Source organism: Aptenodytes patagonicus, chromosome 4 (genome assembly GCF_965638725.1).
Source record: "Aptenodytes patagonicus chromosome 4, bAptPat1.pri.cur, whole genome shotgun sequence".
Classification (NCBI taxonomy): Eukaryota; Metazoa; Chordata; class Aves; order Sphenisciformes; family Spheniscidae; genus Aptenodytes; species Aptenodytes patagonicus.
The window spans coordinates 84,497,982-84,517,887 of NC_134952.1; the positions used below are offsets into that span (position 1 = coordinate 84,497,982).

The 19,906-nt window shown below is 47.7% G+C and overlaps 1 protein-coding gene across 5 annotated transcripts in view; it reads left to right on the forward strand.

Moving 5' to 3' along the window:
* Positions 1 to 19,906, forward strand: part of SLC4A4 (solute carrier family 4 member 4) — a 230,496-nt gene that overhangs the window by 201,426 nt on the left and 9,164 nt on the right. For all 5 annotated transcript variants that reach the window (XM_076337456.1, XM_076337459.1, XM_076337457.1 and 2 more), the window contains 7 exons: positions 3,562 to 3,750; positions 5,888 to 6,001; positions 6,354 to 6,515; positions 11,338 to 11,516; positions 12,884 to 12,956; positions 16,953 to 17,021; positions 18,708 to 18,881. In XM_076337456.1, the coding sequence (XP_076193571.1) occupies positions 3,562 to 3,750; positions 5,888 to 6,001; positions 6,354 to 6,515; positions 11,338 to 11,516; positions 12,884 to 12,956; positions 16,953 to 17,021; positions 18,708 to 18,881 (960 nt within the window). The remainder of the gene's footprint in view (positions 1 to 3,561; positions 3,751 to 5,887; positions 6,002 to 6,353; positions 6,516 to 11,337; positions 11,517 to 12,883; positions 12,957 to 16,952; positions 17,022 to 18,707; positions 18,882 to 19,906) is intronic.

The following is a 19,906-nucleotide window of genomic DNA, read 5'->3' on the forward strand; positions in this document are numbered from 1 at the left end:
ATGGGGTCAGGTACATTTGTGTTTGATGCAGGGGAAATAAGTTGCGACACAGGATAACAGCTTTCTGCTGAAGAATACCGATCCTACCTGTCTGTGTTTCTTACCATGTGGTGGCCACTCCTGTGTGGCATCAAGTGGCCCAGCAGAAAGGGAATGGGTTTCCAAGCTGGGCACGCTGTCAGCAGGCACTAGGAGCGTGAGACGCGAACCTGAAGGCAAGAGCATTGCCCAAGGTCCCCGAGGGGGTCAGTCACAGGGTGAAGAAATAGAAGCGAGGTCTCCCGATGGCTAGGCTGCACCTCGTGTGCCCTTCACTGCTCCTTGCCTCCTTCGCTGCCCCACCTCTGTCAGCTGGCAGCGGTCCCTGGGCATCTGAGTTGGCTACCTCTGGAAGGGCTGGAATTGAGGGCCTGCTTGTTCAGCTGCCCGCCACAGAAAATAATGCTTGGGGAAGTGATGAGCAGCCCCCAGCTCCGATACAGCGCCAGCCGTCAGGACACCTACGTCCACCCGTCAGGAGAAGAGTGCGCGTTGCCACTTCTGTGCCGTTAACAAGAACAACTCTTCTCAGGTTTTTTGTGGGTTTAGCATTTGGGTGTCAGTCTCGGGAGAAGGGAGGCATGCCTAAGAGGAAGGCAAAGAACTGAACCGAGGCCTGGAGGCATGAAAACAACCCAACGAGTTGGCGTTTGCAGGCTGTCCTTTCTTGGAACAGTCATCTCGGCATCTCAGCCCTCCTCCCCCAAAACCCTGCTTTGCAGTACCCTGCCTGCAACGCGGTGGGGCTGGAGGGGACTCCCGTCAGTCTGTCTCTCTGCCTGATTTTTGGAAAGAGCCCGGGGCCCATGCTCTCTCCCCATAGGATGCTCTGCCTTAGCCCTGGTCCCCACCGTGGGAGCCAGCCCAGGGCGCAGAGCTTAGCTCTGTTTCCAGGCCCCTTTTTGGATGCCTCAGAGTTTCAAAGCAAAACAAATGTCTGGGGACACATGACAAGGATTTTGGGTATGGGAAGAGCATCCCCAGTACAAAACCTGCCAGGCAGTTGGCAGGGGGACAAAGCAAGATCACATCGGGGGGTCTCCCAAAGAAGAGAGATGCCCTGTTCTTTCTGCTCTCCGATACCCCAAGTGGTAATCGTACCTACCGAACGCTCTCTGGTGCTTATTTCTGTAGATGTGAAATCGCAAAATGTGAAATATGCCCCCAAATATTTGGGTTTTAGTTTATCTCCCTGCTTTGAAAGCCACGTTCACCCTCCCCTCTGTTGCCATCCTGAAGTTAGCAGTCGGGGCAGATCTGCAGAAATCCTCCTGATGAGGGACAAAGTGCTGCTGCTTGATGCGCAGAGAGAGACGGCGCTGAGAGAGCAAATGTGGCAGCACCTTGTCAAACAACAACACAGAGCTGGGGGTTTTGTTGTTGCGTTTTTTTCCCCGAAACCGCCATCAGTGTCAGCAAAATCATACCTCAGTTAAGCTCTTGGGATTCACAACATTTGCTGAGGAAGCTGCAGTTTATTACATGCGGCTTCAGACCACAACTTTATAAGCATCCAGTTTGGAGACATATGTGATGTATTTTTCAATGTACACACATGAACAAGATACTAATAGATGCAACATGAGGCCATGAACCTTTTGCCTTCAGCGAGTACCTTACGTATTCTCAAGATTTCTAATATAATTGGGGGGGGCGTTTCCTCCTACTTGAAAATGTCACTTCTAAACAAAAGGATATTTTGTGCCTTGCACTTTTGCCTAAAGAACATCTTTTTTCTGGTAAATTGCTTGTTGATCTGAATTAGTCTGTGCCCACGTTTGTGATAAGTTCTCTATAACTTAACTATTTGGAGTAAAATACTCTTTCCTCTCTATGGATTTATTAATTTTGAGTTATTTTAAAACATCCTTTCTCTCTGATGTCATGGTTCCCAGGACTATGGTTTCCTTCATTGGGGTTTTCATGCAGAAAAGGAGGAGCAGAGACAATGTGATTCTAAAACTCCCCAGACTGACAGAATTTTGTAGGTACCTGAAAATACTTCAAATTTTTCTTGGTGTTAGCATATACTCTCTGCATTCTCACTCTCCCCTCAGGCAGTGCTCGCTGTGCACACCTGGAATAGCCTCGCGAGCTCGCTGCTATATGCACGTTTATATTCTTGGCCTCTCGTGCATTTGGATTTGTTCTGTCCTCGTCCCTGCGCTGACGCGATTATGAGTTATGCAGGGCGGGGAGGGGAAAAGCCCTTTCCTGGGGCTCTGCTTCACCATAAGCATTAGGAAACAGATGATCATCTAACACGTCCTGTGCGGCTCTGGGTTCCACAGTGAGAGCTGAAATCCAAATAGTGCCTCCCTGTTTGGCCGTCGCAGTCAGTCGTCACTGGTAACGAGGTATTCAAATGAGAACGGAAGCAATTAAAGGAAATTCAAATGCAGGTTCTTATTTGGCAAGACTGTGGGGAAGAGACCCTCAGCTCTTGCTGAAATCAAGGGAAACCATTGTATTTGGGGGTGTTGTTCAGTCCCAGCGGGTGAGCTGGTGCTCTAGGGCATCTCTGCAGCTACGGGCAGGTTTTTGCAGCTTGGCAGAGTCCTGCTCTGCCACTGCGCTGCTTCAGTGCCCCGGGGAAGGCAGGCTGGGGTGCGCTGGGGCTGGCGCGCTCTGCAGGGCTATAGCAGAGAGGGAAGCTGAACCTCGGCATCCTTCTGACTGCTTGTCTGTAAAACAGAGGGGATTTTGCTAACTCCAGCTGTGTGGGGGAGCACAATTAACATTGAGTATTTACAGTATGCGCCGGCTTGTTCTTTGCATGTCCGGCATTCTGCGGGCACTGATAAAGGGTTGGCTTTTACAAGATACACAGGAGGATCCCAGAGCTGAACTCTGTGAGCACCGCAAGACCCGATCGGCTCGTTCAGTAGCAGGGCTGTGTCCTGTGCATGGTTACTCAGCCTTCGCCAGCGTAGCACTCCATCCTTTAGCCCGGGGCAATTGGCACCGCGTGGTGGAGGTGCTCAGAGCACGCCAGAAGGACACCCGGTAACTGCAGTGTGGCACGGGGCTGTGCGTGCAGAAGCCTCCTGACGCCAGTGGGCATTAGGCGAGCTCAAGCCTTGTTTCTAGAAAGGACAAGGAGGGAGATGTTCTGCTGTGGAAATAGTGCCAGTCTCGATCCGAGGGAAGCAGGTTTGGGTTTGGTGTTGCTTGCAGTGAACGAGCAGTGGGGAGTGGATGTAGAGGTGGTCTCAGGCCACTCCAGCTTCTGCATGAGGTTTCCAACATTGCCCTTCCACTGGAGAAAATGCAGAGCAGAGGTCAAAAGATCTCTGTCTTCTTTCTGAGGCCCAGCCTGTCCTCAGTTCCCAGGTAGTATCATCCTCTGTCCGGGTTAAAATCCATTCTGTCTGCGCGCAAGCACAGGGATTTTTAGCCTCCGCTCCGTGCCTGCCTTTTCCTCCCAGTATTTTTCCTGATGCTCTGTCCCCGTTCCTGTCCTGGCACGAGCAGTGTTTGCATGAGCACGGCTTTATGGAAATGTTCTCTTTTTTTCTGCAGTACAACACCACCATTGACTGGTCATCTCTGACAACGAAGGAATGCTTGAAATACGGAGGACAACTTGTGGGCAACAACTGCGACTACGTCCCTGACATCACCCTCATGTCTTTCATCCTCTTTTTTGGCACTTACACCTGCTCCATGGCCCTGAAGAAATTCAAGACCAGTCGCTATTTTCCAACCACTGTAAGTATCTCCTTTCACCCTAGCAGTCTGTTTCTTTACTCTGTCAGAGTGCAAAGATCAGCCTTCCTTTTGGTGTAGCTGTCACGCACACGGGGAGAAATGCTTTGCAGGGAAGCCAGGTTGCATTGGTTGAGAAACATGGTACTGGTTAACCAAGGTATGTCTGGGATTGCTTCGCTTTCACTCTCTCAATGTTTCTGGAAGGTACGGGTAAGGCAGCAGAAGAGCCAAAATGAGCCATAATTTGTCGTGGGGATGTGACAGTGATTTTCAAGGTACTGACAACAACATTTCCAAGCTGAGATACGCAATGATGTAGTTTATCAGCCTTAAGAAATCAGAAGAGTCCTTCAGGCATATATAGTTTCAGCCGGCCATTTTCAGTGTCAGATACACAGCTTAATGTGATGTTCTGACTCTGGGGTAGGGTGCGTGGCCATTCTACGGAGACCAAATGACCAAAAGGGGCTATTAATCGTTATGTCAGAAGTCTCCCTGCTTATAGCCAGAGGGAGTATTTGGGAAGGACAAAAGAAGCCCTTTGCTTTGTCAGTAAGTAAAAGCAGGTAAGCGAGCTGTCCATATAGAACACGAGAAGGGAGACGCATCTTTGGTGTTACCACATAGTGTTTGAAATAATCAGAAATCAATGCAAAAATGTTGAACTCCACTACAGTCCGCGTCTGGTCTACCTGTTACGGTAGGGACCTAAAGCAGAAATTCCCTTTCTTCTCTGAGGATCAGATGCAAAACAAGGATGACCTGAAAATCCTCTGCATTGATTTAAACAAGACTTTGCTCAGACTCACAGCCAGCTTATATGCACCTCTCAGGTGCATCTGCTTGTTTTGTCTCCCCAGCTAAAGTTACGACACGTGTGCGAGCTGGCGGTTTCCGTGTGTACCAAAGCCATGTTTCTCTCTGAGACCTGCCCCTCCCCCTCCTTTTTTTGGCATTCTGACGCACGAGTATTTATCCTGCATGGATGTTTACTGTTGTGCTGTGTTACAATTGAACCTCTATTATTTTTAATCAAAAGGAAACAAATTCCATCCGAGCTGGAATGCAGCTCAATTTATCTGTAAGCATGTGAACCCAGGAAACCTGGAAGGAACAACAGCTCTGAAAAGATCACACGGTTACAGACAAGCACAGTGGGTCCTGCCCAGTTAAATTTCGGGGTCTGACCAGTGGCAGCTTTAAGTTGTCATGTTCCAATGACTTCAGTAGAGTTGCGCTCTTAGGGTACGTTGAGGATTTAGCCGAGAAGCCTAGTTTGTTTTCCGCTCTGTTTACGTTGATTTATTACTTGAACAGAAAACAATGTAATCTCTGCCAGTCATACAGAACATCTCATCTGTCGTGGAATTTTGGGTCTTCCCATCTTCTAAAGGGAAGTTTGTGACTGTTTCCATTGTCTGGTGTAAAATACCATTTCTTCCCTTTCCCTTTTTTTTTTTAATCTGCATTGCAAAATCACTCATTAAAAGAATGGAGTCTGGGGATAACACAGTATTATTTTGTTAAAGCCACATACCTTAGGAATCCTCTGATAACACGAGAAGCTCGACTTGTGTCAAAAAAGCAGTCTCCAGCCCTGCATATAAAAACATGAATATGTGGACCTTAAAGAATCAGAGATCAGAAGGCAAACAGAAGGAGACAATATTTTATATGTCTAAAAAAGTCACTTTTTTTTTAGGTTTATTTGTAAATGGTCAATATCTGTTAATATTGGAAGCTGATCCTGAAAAGTCTCTTCAGACACTGCTGCAGAGGAACTAGGTCTCCATGCCAGTGGTTATTGGCTGCTGTCAAACATAACATCAGTGAGACTGCCTTGAAGAATTCATGTGGGAGTTTCTTATAAAAGCAGTTTTCTTTTTCCTTAGGCTTGTTTTCATACTTCCATTTAGGCTTAATTGTTTGGCTTTCAGACAGCGCAGTCAAGTACCAAGGCGCAGTTAGGCAAATGGCACCAGGCATGACAATGCGCACCTTTGTTTCTACGAAAGAAGAAACGATGAGCTCGTATTGCCACCAAACGCAAGCCTGGAGTATCACAGAGAAGCTAAAGCATGGGTGAAATGGTGTTTCTTAGTGCTAACTACTGTTACGGTATCAACTTCTGTTTCAGGCCCGGAAGCTCATCAGTGACTTTGCCATTATCTTGTCCATTTTGATTTTCTGTGGAATAGATGCCCTGGTAGGTGTGGACACACCAAAACTAATTGTGCCAAGTGAATTCAAGGTATGTCATTGTCAGCTTGTTTGGTGGCCTTTGGAAGAGGTTCCCTTTTCCACCCATCTGCCCTGTATAAAATGACTTGCCCTCAGAACAGGAGAGCAGTCAGCTGTCTGGAAAGGACCGTTTTACTCAGATGGTATCCTTTTTCTTAGCATCATTTTGGTTGGCTGATTTATCTCCTAAATCCTGCCTCCATACTTTGAACCTTTTGTTGCTGTTCATGGGGAGGATATAATTGTCGCAAACCTCAGGTGTCTCCCTGTGGCCCCACTGCTGGAAGTACAAGTGTATTTAGGATGTCGTCACTCCTATACTGCGGCTCTAATGCAAGCTTTCCTTTCCTTGCCCTTAAAAGCCAACCAGTCCCGAGAGGGGTTGGTTTATCCCACCTTTTGGAGGGAACCCGTGGTGGGTGTACCTGGCAGCAGCCATCCCTGCACTACTGGTGACTATCCTCATCTTCATGGACCAGCAAATCACAGCCGTCATCGTCAACAGGAAGGAGCACAAGCTCAAGGTGGGTGCAGAGAGCTGCCCGGTGCTTTTTCTGTGCTAGAGATGGAGGAGGGCCCGTGGCAGTGTTAAGCGTACGTGCCACCTCAGAAACGTCATTGCTAGTGTTTAACAACAATATTTATTTTGTTGACTAGCGTAGATTTGCCAGGAAAACCGCTGATTCAGTTGAAAATCTTGAGCGTTGCGCAAACAGCATTTGCCTTCCTCCTAAAGCAAGAACCCTGTGCAGGGCCAACTCGCAATGTCTCGTTCAGTAAGCACTTGGTAATTTTGATTGGCTTCACCGTCGTGTGGCCTGGAGCATTTCCACATGCGAAGCTTTGGGATTGCTCCTCCCTTTTCCTTCACAAACAGGTCCCATGCCAGGAGTAGTCGGATTTCACAAAACCAGCCAGCTACCCCTTCCCTTCTAGGGGAAGGAAAGGACTTACACCCACCACATCCTACCCTCTGCTCATCTGGCAAAGATGTGGCTGCAGCCGGAAGAAATCAGAGCAGCCCTCCTTTGAGGGGCAGAACTTTTGTTTAAAGCCCCTTTTCACGTCAACGTAAAACCAAGAAGTTTCTTAAAATCTTTACAATAATTTGATCTTTCCTTGCAAGAGCTTCACTCTCCAGCTGTAAACATTGGAGAATGGCAAAGGAAACTTCCAAGTATAGGCTAGTCAAAGCTTGTCTTGTAAAGAATACTGATGCGAACAACATCTAGCTGCCTTCATAACCTTGCTGCCCCTGCAATTCTATTCGTGGTAGTAGTACTGTCTACCTTAGTAGAGGGCTGGATGAAGGGCATTTCAGAATCTACTAGCCCTGACCCCAGAGGTGTCGTTTGCCATGGTAATTCTGCAAGACTCCGCCATTTGAAGAATTAGAAAAGGAAAGAGGGTGCGTGTCTATCCACAAACATAAAGTTACATGCTTGTCCACTTCACGTGTCCATCTGGCGTGCTCTGCTTTTTCAGCAGGAGATAAGAAATCATTAAATTAAGCGCAGTCAGAAACTGGCTGATGTCTGTCATTCCCAACGTTTGCTTGTGCAAGGGAAACGCATGCTGTCCACTACGGCCAGCAAATATGGTTGTACATACTACCAAAACTGTTCATGTCCTTAAAACAAGTTCCCAGGTCTGATGTTAAGGAACATCTAGGAAGGATAGGATGCTTTCCAGTGAGGATGCTTGGCAGACGTTCTGTCTGGCATTTTATTCAACAAGGCATTCAGGAAGATCATTGGGGCCAGCAGAAGGGTCTGATCGCTCGCTGCCTTACAGCTGGTGTGCAAAACTGCTGGGTTTTGGTTGTGCTGGTGCTTCCAAATGGCCGTTCACTTGACAGACTCTAGTTTTCTAGAGAAACTAGTCCCAGACTCAAGTCCAGCTAACTCAAACCTCTCCTCTAGCATCAAATTACTCTTAACATCTAATTTTCCTCCTACCAGTTTCCTCCCTCAAAGACACGGGCCTATTCCCTATCATCTGCTGCTGTTTTAAGGAGAGAAAGTTGCTTTGTGATTGTGGTCGGCTTTCTTCCTGCACTTCTGTCATAGACTATAAGGGGATACTTTATGAATCTGATGCATCAGCATGGAAAGGAAAACGAGGGTGGCCAGAGTGGGTCCACCAGGTCATGCACGGATCTGCAGAGAGTGCCCATTTTTGGGAGCTCAGGCTTGCGGTGGGGAGAGGCTGTGAGCTCCTCTCTCAGGAGCTCTGCTTTAACCTGAGCCGGGACCTAATTTTAATTTGCACAGCACTGCATTATTGCATCCAGGCCAAAAACCTCTCGCACCTTATCACAATGGGCAAAGTTCTCTGGATCTGACAAGCCCCTATTACTGTGTTTATCGTCTAAGATGGTCGCTGGCAGATGGTCCCAGCCATCGGCAGAACAAGGTCTCTTTGTGTCACGGCCACCCCTGAGCGGGCATGGCACGTCGGTGTGGCTGTCAGCCGTTCCGAAGGAGGTTTTGGGGTGCCGGGGCGATCACAGAACCCCACCTGTGATGGGTATGGCCAGAGAGGGCCCAAGTATGACAGCTGTGTTGGCTGTACAGTGCTGTAAAATACAAGCAATAAGCTGAAGAGATTTGGGGCATACCAAGGGCATAGCCACAGTTGGATGTTATTGAAAGAAGAGCTTTATATCTGCTGACATATAACAGCCTAGAATGTAGTAATGTTTTTAAAATAAACTTTCCAGACCGGCGCTATGCAGTTTTTCATGCCTGTAGGGTTTTTGCTTTCCCTGCACGGTCAGTTCTATTGAAAAATATTAAATTCCTGTAGAAGATTACTCTCCCTTCCTGTTAACGGGACACGTTTCAAGTGGTCTAACCCATGAGAGTAAAGACTCCCTCAAAACACGGGTAATGCTGGGTCTTTATTTAGATACCTGCTTTATCAGTTATATAGAGGGCTGTTGGAAACGTGAATGGAGCTTTTACTTGAAAAAGAGGAGGATGTTTCAATTCATATGGTCGCTGTGGACATTAGACAACCCACGTGTGATTTAAGACTGTCCTGAGCCTGACCTGGAGGAGAAAGTCAGAGTAACAGGGAATGGGAAAGGTTTGTTTTGCGCAGTGATGAGTGCTGGCTGATGGTCTTACAGGGGTGGTTAAAAAAAAAAACCAACCTCAGAACATCGCTTTTTGCCGTCTGGATCTGGGCGCATATACTCAATACTGTGCCCACATCTTCCTCGGGGGGAGGCTAATCATTGACGTGGTCTCAGTTTTAGGTCTGTCTCCTGCACCTAACTAAGCAGACGTATCATTTTCTTAATCACTGGAAGGAACGTATTCCCTGTTCTTCCCCCATGAAGAAGAGGCCCCTCATCTCTTCAGCTTACGGGCACTGAACGTGGTTATGCTATCAGCACTGGGTGTACTTGTTTAGTAACAAAGTATAAACACTCCAGCAAAGTACTGTTTAATATAAAAAAATTTATTTCCTGCTTCCTTTGTTATGGTTGTGAGCACATGCTTTTGTTTAATTGGGGGTTCTCGAGTCCCATCCTGCTACTCTGCACCAAAAAGCACCTCCGTACACAAAACCTGCTGTTGGCCAAAAGACGGACGGGTTATTTTCTGCTAGTGCCTTGCTAAAGTGTTGGCAGGGTGTCACTGAGTGCCCGTCCCAGTGCTGTCGGCCAGCCAGGGTAAGCAGCGCACGCATGAGGAAAACAATGAGGACTATTCAAGACAAGCTTGGGTTGCTTTCCCTCCGGGGTCACCAAGTAGGTCCGGATCATTTGGTCTTTCCAATAAAATCAAATTGAACAGGATTAAAAAAAGGTTAACCTTCTTTAAAATAGCAAACCTTAGAGATTTGTCTAGTGTTTTTCTGAAGATCCCTCTCTTTGGTGGCTCTTTTGTTTCTTCACTTCTTCTCTTGGCACTTGTGACTGGTGGATTTCCTGTGTTAGTTCATTAAGGGATTTAGAAAATAGAAGATTGGAGGTCTTCAAAAAGGAGTAAAGAGTGAGGGCAGCTTTCTCCTTTCGATAGGGTATGAGCCCATCAGCTGTTCTTGTTGCTTTCCCCAAGAGAGCCTAGGGTTGGGTGTTGAGGAAGATGCCTCCAGCACCAGGCACGATCAGCAGGGCTCAGACCAGTTGTGAAGGCCCAACTGTGAGATCCTGCATTTGCTTCCTATGCTAAATGTAGGAGTTCAGGTCTCGCTCTGAGACAGCAAATGGCAAATGTTACCTTTAGGCAGGCACCGTATTTCTGTAAGATTGCTTTCAGGTAGACTTCATTAAGTCATTACTCTGAGAGTTATTTTACAACAGCTGTTTAAAACTAAAATTAGGCTTTGGGCTAATTTTAAAGGGTGGTTTGGGTGTTTAAAGCTCTGTGCACATCCAGCCTGTCACTTAACAGACGCGAGATGACTTGGCACACAAAGGTACCGATCTTGGCCTCCCGCCGCATCAGAAGAAGTCCTGTGCGCTCGTAGCAGAGCCGTAGGACAAATGGCTCACACCGTCGCAAGCCGCTCTCCTGCTTTGCAGACGATCTTCCTCTCCAAACTCTCTTGCTGCCGTAACTGTCTCGTGCTGTGCAACCGGGCCATCGTGTTTTTACACATGCTGCGAGGAGGCAGCAGGGGGGGTGGGATGGTGCTGGGCATTGGATTTCTTGTCACTGTGTTACCTCATTAAAAAAATGGGAACATATCATTATAGAAATAGCACTTTATAATGGGGTTTCATTTTTGTTTTTTAAGAGGCAATGCAGAGCTCCTTCAGAACGCTGTAAACCCATTATAACCAAGATACAGACGTGTGTGTGTGTGTGTGTATTAAAAAAAAAGAGAGATACATACGGAGAGCTTGCTTATACTGTTTACAAGATACGATGTGTATCTTGCCAAATATTTTTTGGTGAAGGTGGTGCTCTCTGATTTTCTTTAATTCACAGTCTGCTGTGTCAGTACCTCTGTAAAGAGCTATTTGACTGGTCGCAGGGCTTGGCTTGTACCAACTCAACTTCCAAGCACTATGTAGTGTACACAAGGTGCTTGGTCTTGTGCCAGACTGCTTGCACGTCTGCTGCTCTCCTGTGCTTACTGTATGCTGTTGTTTTCAGAGCTTGCCAGAACTGTAACTCTTAGCAGTTTTCCCTGCGGAGACAGGTAATTCATCCTTTAAGGAGCAATGTGTCCTACTCTGCTATTTCTTAGGATGATTTCTCTTGGCCAAAAGATGCTGTAGAAGGAAATGCTGCTTGTTTGGTGTGCCTCTGCCCCCGGGCCAGAGCCCTGGCCGTTCCGTAGGTATTTAGAATAATTAAGCTGAAGGTTGTCTGTCTCCCTTCACAGAAAGGTGCTGGATATCATCTGGATTTGTTCTGGGTGGCCATTCTGATGATCATATGCTCCTTTATGGGTCTGCCCTGGTATGTTGCTGCTACCGTGATCTCCATTGCTCATATTGACAGCTTGAAGATGGAGACGGAAACTTCAGCCCCTGGAGAACAGCCCAAGTTTTTGGGAGTGAGGTATGTCAAACCAGAAAGGCCTTAACTGCCTCGTTTGCCTGCAAAGATCAGTTCGTACTATAAATGGTCTTGCTTCGAGCAGGGCACGTGCAGAGGTTCAGGGGGAATAGCTCTTAGATTTGCTGTAAATCTTCAGATGAGCTGTGCTTCCTTACAGCTTTTTTTTGTCCGCAGAGGATATATGCAGTTAGAACTTAATCTGGCGTAGCCCTTTTGCAAATGCTCTTTCTTGAAAAGGAACAAGACTGTTGTACTACGTGCGTGCCTGTAGACGGGGGAGAGCCTGTGCAAACGGGGGGGAGCAAAGGGAGGAAAGGAAGGAAACTTCGCACCGGAGCTTAGACCATTTCTCGGTCTGCTTTGGGCATGCACGTTGAAGTCACCCCAAAATACCCAGAGCTTTACAGAGCGAGCTCTGGTGCCCGTGGGACACTGCAGATTTGTCATGAAGAATTTTGTGCTGCTTGCTTTGTATTTCCAAACCCAGCTGTGAGATTGAGCAGCGCAGGTCTCTGGCAATTCCTTGGACAAATCCCCGTGTAACTCCTCAAAAGTTTATTCGGCCAGATCAGATGCAGTATTCCAGTGCTTGAGAAAGGAGATGAATTTACTGCAGATTTCTTTATCCATGGAAACTAGACGGGCATTCATTAGCAAACGTAATGGTAAAAAGCGTAAACCTGTCATGCGTCGAGCAATCGGCTCTACTTAATCAAGCAATTTTTTCTCTGTTTGGTTGCCTTAATTAAGTGGTCTGAAGTGCTTTCAATAGGAGCACTTCTGGAAATCAGGCCACTTGTTTAGGCGACTAAATAGAAATTTAATGGCCTAACTTTCAGTACTCTGGAATATTACCGGCAAAAGTATGTTTGGCTATGGGGAGTGGCTGTGGGTGCCGATGAAGGCACATGTTCAGCACTCCACAAAGACCTGGACCATTTATCCAACTGCTGGAGTACTATGATGAGGACTCAAAATATCTAATCTAAGAGTGGAGAGCTAATGATTTATTACCTATTTGCATGCTGTAAATACGGCCATGCAGAGAATTTGGATTGCTAGTTAATGGTTTGTAACGTTTAACATGTAAACACACTCCTCCTTACTCAGTAGCAGTATTCTGTTGATCCACAAACAGCGGAGCTAAGGCAGCATCCAAAAACTCATCTGGTGTTTGAAAAAAGAGGTGTATGAGGCTGGGCAGGATCAAGATACCTGCCTGATGCTGTTGTAATCGCCAATCTGCTTTGAAAATGTGGCTGCAAAAACGAGTTGTCAGGCTTTATGTTGGGTTTGAGTACTCTGAGAGGGAATAAATCCAGAGTGAAAGCTGAAGCCATCCCGCTCACCCGGTGATTTTGTTTCAGGGAGCAGAGAGTCACTGGATTCATCGTTTTCATTCTGACAGGTGTGTCTGTCTTTATGGCTCCCATCCTCAAGGTAAGGACATCACCTTTTCTGCTTCCTCCTGCTCCCACAGCCGAAGTAGGGCCAGAGCAACTGTCAGGCTATTTTTGTGCTGCTAAAAAAGCTCATCATTGAAGTGTGGAAAAGGAGATCAGTGAGAATTACTGATGCAGTTTTACAGTTTTCTGGAAGCTTAAATACAAACCTTTTGGAAGGAAAAAATAACTTTGTTGTAGTGTGCTAGCTAGTAATAGTGACAAAGTTCAGGGCTGGTGGTCTTGGGGGCTGTGATATTTTTCATTTTAAGATTTTTCTTCCATGTTTGCTTAAAGTTTCCTTTTATTTTGCACTCTTATACTTCTGCTGTGCCTGTGTTTTATGGAAAATGTATTGCAGGTAAAGCTTGAGAGCCTACTGGTGGCATGATGGAAGGATGGCTGGCATTGCAGTAGAGTTGCTGTGTGGAAGACACAGGTTAACCGATGGATATGTAGTTTTAAAAGTACATTTGCATTTATTTGAGTGTGCGCCCATCTTAACACATACGCCTGAAGAAAATCTTCATTTGGTGCTTAACTCATAGGCTGTGTGCATGGCCCACTGCGAGGAGGGGTTTTTGGTGAGAGAGAATACGCAGAACTGGTGGCAATGAGCAGAGCCTACAGCTGATGGTATTAGTCCATGGCTACAGTTTTGGCCAAAAATCTTCGGGACCGTTGCGACTGCCGTAGCGGAGCTGTACCCTGCCTGGTGCAGCTGCCAAGGCGCACACCTCAGCAGTGCGAGGCTCCTGCAGCTTGCCTGGCTTTTTTTTTTTTTTAAAAAAAGCCAGCACGACAATCAAATTTTCACTCTTTCAGGCTGGATCCTCCTAAAATAGCACATCCCTTATCGCTCAGAAGCGATGCCCGGCTCAGCAGTATGGAAAACGTGTTTCTGGAGGAAGCAGTGCAATTAAATGTGATTTCTTAATCGCCTGAATTTTTTTTTGTGTGAGTTTAGCCAAGGCTCTGGACAGATGTGCTGCTGATGTACCATTTAATCTAGGTAGGTAGCTGTTTTCCAAGGCCTGAAGTTTGTTGGCACGTAGCCACAGAGAAACACATCCTTAGTGGATCGTCAGGTTGTAGAACGAAACTGGAAAACCTGCTTATCCATGTCTTGTGGAGGATACTGGCTGTGCCACAGGAGACGTCAGCTGCAGAAGTCCATCTCCGTGGATGCGTAGACCGATGGTACGAGCAGAAGATGTCAAAACAGTAACATACGTACTGAAACAGCGGCACCATGCATCGCAACTCTGTGACGGAGCAGACGGGTGTCTGGAGAAGCGTTTCTGGAGGATACAAATGAGTTTTTGGTCGTGAGGAGGTTGGAAGCCGCAGGGGCTGTGAGGCACAGTTAGATGTGAGCCTGAAGGGGAGGAGGCAGGCAGAGAGCAATGGTGCTGCCTGTGTATATGGTGGAGAAAGTGGCTTTACAAAGTCAGTGTGTTCCTATTCTTGATTTCTAAGGTTGTTTTTACAACCAGCAAATTTTTGTGTCTTGGTAACACTTTCCTCCTCTGCACAAACAGGCATTTCCATGCCCTTAATTTAATGCCTGATTGTTAGTTTATGTAATAATTCTGTTTGTTAGTTTATGTGACCTTTCCCTGCAAGATCTCTCTTCCGCTATTCCACTGGGGTCTATTATTTCCCCTGTTATTGCTTCATTCATTAATTATTTGTCTGTGCTTCCCCTAAGAACATGTATGGGGAAGATCCTCACGGGAGGGCGCCTGAGGATAAATCGGCACACTCCTCGCCCACGTGCCAGCGAGAAGTACCTGGCAGCGTTTCAGGACCTTTAACAAACTCCAGTGGCAGGGTCTCCGGCTCGAGAGAACTGCTCTGCTAAATGCATTGCAGAACATTTAAGTCTTCCCATGCCAGCGGCAAACTGAACGCTAACGATCCCAAATTCAATAAAACAGGCAATCCACAGAATAATCTCATCTTTGTTTTTTGTGGGTTTTGTGGTGTTTGTGCTGGTTTTGAACGTCACTGATGTTTCTGCTCAGTTATGGCAGATCTCCACAGAAACATCCTCGGCCCTGCTAGGAGAATGACAGGCGCTTTCCTATAAATACATTTTTAATTCTGTTGGCTAGCAGCAGGTTTGCTCAGAGTGCCTCAGCCAGCAACCCCATAGTTAGTGAATACTTTGCCAAAAGAAAGTCTTCCAAAATGAAAGCGCCGCTTGCTACTCTGCAGGATAATGTACTGAAGTTTCACCTAGGGATGATTTACAGGATTAATTATCGCAGAATGGTGAAATAATATTTGGACTTTTTTCTTTGTTTTTTGAAAACCAGAAAGAGATAGAAGGGGAGGAAAAGAGAGCAATGGAAATGAACTAGAAAGCTAAACTCTGAAAGCCTCCTACCCAACTTGCCAGAGGAGATATTATCTTGTCTCGTCTAATCCCTCAGACCCAGTGAGGGCTTTGAATCCCTTGGACACCCACAGCTATGGGGTGGGGAACCACACACTGGCTCCCCGTCCCTCCCCACGACGGCGCACGGTGACGGCAGAACCCAGATGCGGAAAAAACATTTGGCTTTTAATGTGAAATAGCAACGCAGCTCGCTCAAGGAAGCAAATAAATCCAATAGAAGGATGAACTAGCAATCAAGAAGCTCGCAGAAGGTGATAGGGAATGAGAGTCAGGGGAGGGAAGGGAAAAATTTAGGCAGGGAAGCTTTGGTCTCGGATGGCACGTGGCCCGGTGACTTTGGTGCTCCTGTGCCCCAAGTGAAATGCATGCATTCGGGATCAAGGCCTCCGGGGATACGTGCACGGCACTATGTTTCTGACCCAGTACACGATGAATAATGTGGTGCGGAATACGACAAAACACTGAATAACTGCCGTGTTATTTGCCTCTTTAATGAGTTACATGCACAGGTCGGAAGACAAACGTTCCTACAGCAGCAGTGCTGGCCGCAGGTTGCGTGGGAGCCGTGGCTGTGCTGCGGCTGCCGTTCAGTGGCAGCCGCTCGTCACTGCACGAAGGCTTTCCTCCGGCGACGGCGGCAGAGCTCTTTCTGTCCCTCTTGGCTTCAAATAAGTCACACAAAGGCCGTTATTCAGCTCCTGCGTGTGGTTTGTGCCCATTCACGTCACGCCACGCTGGCTGCGCACAGTTTTGTTGTGGGGCCGAGGAGCGCTTCCCCCTCCCGGCAGCCGCGCGGTGGCTTTTGCCGTTGAGGAAAGCTTTGTGCTTCAGGTCAGAGGGACAGATACCCATTCTGGGGAGCACGTATGTTGTTACCATGCACCTTCCTCGCTTCCGAAGGAAGATGTCCCCCATGGCAGGACCAGTGATGGAGGAATGGGCGGCGCTTAGCACTTGGGGGAGCAGGAATTGATGTTTGAAAGGACAGATCCTGGCAGTGAACAAAGGTAACTCTCAGTCCCGTATTTGTGAATAGTTATGGACTGATGTGAGCGAAAGATGGAGCTGTCAGGGATTTGGCTGGCATGACTGTCATCGCTGAGGTGGGACTCAAGAACCTTTCTGGACGGATTTGCACGGCTTACTGATCTGGACATACCACAGGATTGTGCTGCCTTTTCTTCTTCTCTAACTGCTGCTTCTAGTCTCACCAGAAACCAAGAGGTGAAAAGCGGTTTGAAGTTTACTGGAACATGTTTACCCCGCCTCTCCTTTAATTTGCTGACTGACTGGCACTGGCTGGCTTCGTTCCCTTTGGTTCTTGGAGAGACGTCCAAGTCCCAGTGAAGTGGGAGAGCCCAGGGCTCGTTCGGCCCCTGCCCTGCTCCTCAGCCCTCCAGTGATTGCACAAATGTTCTTGCGACTCTCAAAACACAGCAGAAGGATTGCTCACTTTATTATTCCTCATTGTCCACTCATAGGTGCAATTCGAGTTGATCACAGGCTAGGAATTATGTCCCCCCACGTGTTACCGGTGTGTTGTGTATGGGGAGGTTGTTCACCCAGTTTCTCCTGCTCTTTCCCCCGCAGTTCATTCCCATGCCTGTGCTCTACGGCGTCTTCCTCTACATGGGCGTCGCTTCCCTCAATGGCGTGCAGGTGAGTCCCTCCAACGGCCGGGAGCAGACTCCCTGCGGGGCCTTCTCCAGAAGACGGCAATCATTAACCAGTGCGGGGTTTCTTTCACAACCCTCCGGCCTTTCCCTTCTCCCTCACCGCCTCCTCCTCCTCCCCAAGAAACCCGGGGAGGGTAGCAGCTGTTTACAAACATTGCCGCAGGCTGGCTGTCCTGAGATTGAGACCAAAGGGGAGCAATCTGCTCGGCGGGAGAGCAGCCAAGTCTGGGGCCTGTAAGCGATGGGGGGGGGGTGCTTTGTGAAGACCTGGGGTCCATCTTCCCCCCCACCCCCCGAGCTCAGCAATGCTGAGGGCAGCGTACGCTTGCAGAGGCCCCAGGCTCGCTCCCGGCATGGTTCGGGTCCTCTGCCAAGGGCGTCTGTTGCAAGCTGAAGGAAAACAAGGGAAGATGATTTATGGCGGCGGGGTTATTCTGCAATGTTTAACGAGCGGGAACATTGCTGTTCGCCGGGGAGGGGAAGCCAAGCCCCTTTCTTTGTCATTGAGGAAATGCTACGTAAGGAGCCTTTCTCACAGCGCAGCCTCTGTAATTGGCCCTAGGAAGCTGGAAGCGGTTTTGTTGCTTCCTGGCATCCTAGTAATTGTGGCCTTTCTTTTTAGCGCTTGGTTGTGCTCTAACGGGAAAATACTGCCTGTTCTGTGAGCACCATGAGAATTTCCTTGGGTATTCTTTAAAACGGCCCCGGCTTTCATTCACTGGTGTGAGATCAATCTGGTCTCGGCAGCGGGCAGCAAGCCCGCGTTCAGGCAGGGGACAACGAGGGGATTGTGATGTTCGCCCTGGGGTTGGTTCTCCTGGAGGCGATCTCCCCTGCTTCCCGGCCCAGGTGGTCAGGGGACTGGGCAGCTTGTTTTCCCCTGATCAAGGGTGTCTTTCAGTCGATGAGAAATCCCGATTTTGGTTTAACTCCAAGTCCAATCCCGTCCAGCACGGGGCAAGGGACGCTGCCGGAAAAGCTGCCCGTCTTCCTCACTCTTCGGTGGGGTGCCTTTCTATTCTCTGGTAACGTGATGTCTGCCCTCACCTCTGTTGACCTCTGCTCCCAATTTATTTGGGGAAAAAAAAGCATTGTTTTTAAATGCTGAATCTCTTTCCTTGGCAGGAGCGGGGCAGGGGAGGGTGGCAGAAGCAACCCAGAGTGTGATGCTGACCGTAGTTGGGGCATTCGTCTTGTTTTCTCTGTTTTGTGGGTAATGAAGTGCTCCCTTCAAGAGAAAATTCTGTGTCCACAGCCGCAGCATATCAGGCCCATTCTTTTGAAGCCAGTGGAGCAATTTCCACTGACGCCTTCGTTCCTTGGTTTACACGCTGATCACCAGAGCACATGGAGTCCTGCTCCTTAAAATGAAGGCACCTCAAGGCCTTGCTTTGAGAGATGCTTCTCTCCTGTGTCTCTGTTAAGTTGCAAAATATAGAGTAGACCCAGGACCTTCACTTGAGACAGCTGAGCGAACATGTTTAGCCCACCCTGGGTCACGCGTAACTCAGTCAGGATAGAGGAGCTGTGCTGGGCTTTCGACTGGGTTTCTTTTATGGAAGGGAAGCAAGTTGATTCAAGGTCACACTTCAGAGTGGAATAATGCTTTTGTATCTCTCTTTTGTGTATCCTGGGTTTCATTTAAATGTCCGTTTCTTTTCCTTTCCAGTTCATGGATCGTCTGAAGCTGCTCTTGATGCCTCTAAAACACCAGCCTGACTTTATCTACCTGCGCCATGTCCCGCTGCGCAGGGTCCATCTGTTCACCTTCCTGCAGGTGGTGTGCCTGGCCCTCCTCTGGATCCTCAAGTCGACCGTGGCTGCTATCATATTCCCTGTCATGGTAGGTGACTTTCTCCTTTGCATTTTACAGCCTGCGCCTTCCACGCACAGTCATACCCTCCCATAAACAGGCAAATCCACCCTCTCCCTGTCAAATCCCTAGCTCGAGGCTCTGCCTCCATTCATAGCACTGATGTAAGACTGCACGGGGTCAGTGTTGCTGTGGCTGCCTTTACATAAATCCTCTGGAGGAAAACGTGCCTGGAAAGTTAATTTTTTTCCAGAAAGGTGTAGTTAGTTTTGACCGTTCCTGGCTGCCAAGGTTAGATTTGCCGTGTTTTCTCCTTGAGCTGCATGAACGAATGAGAGGTGCATAGTTTTCCTTTTTCAGTCCACACTAATTGCTGTACAGAAAATGTCTCCCTTGCTTTTAAATAGCACAAATTGACAAAACCGAGAATGAGGCTCACTGCTAAGAGCTGTGCCAAATGGAGGGAAAGGGTTAGCTAAATCAAGAGCAAAAGAAAGAATGTCTTTTTCCTTGAACTTGAGTAAAAAGACAATAATGTTGATTCGCGTGTTTCACATTGGAGGATGATATGTAAGTTTGTAGGATGCATGTCCTCTTTCTAATAATGCATCTCAGAGTCACGTTAAAACTTATTTTGGATGTTGAGAGATAAAATGTTCATCACGCAGAAGAACTGTTTCTTAAACATACGCTGTGCAGTCAGTCTGGTATAGTATTTCTACATCAAGGAACGGGAATAGTGAAACAGCTTTCTGTGCATTTAGATTATTATAACCGTAACACAATTAGGCACTTATGCCAAATAAAAAACAAACAAGTGTTAACGGACACTTGTTTATACGCACACTTTGCCTCAGGCATCGAAACGTGTGACCATGGATCCTAAGTGAGGGAGCACAGAGTAGGTCCTTCTCCACCTCCGTGCCTGACCTGTAGCTCAGCTGGAACAGTTGGGAAGAAGGTGGCCGTAGGGCCAAATGGATCGAGCGTGGATCCAGTGGGACCATAGCTGCACGCACAGAGATTCTGCCAAGTCTGGTCTCTGGCTTGGAGAT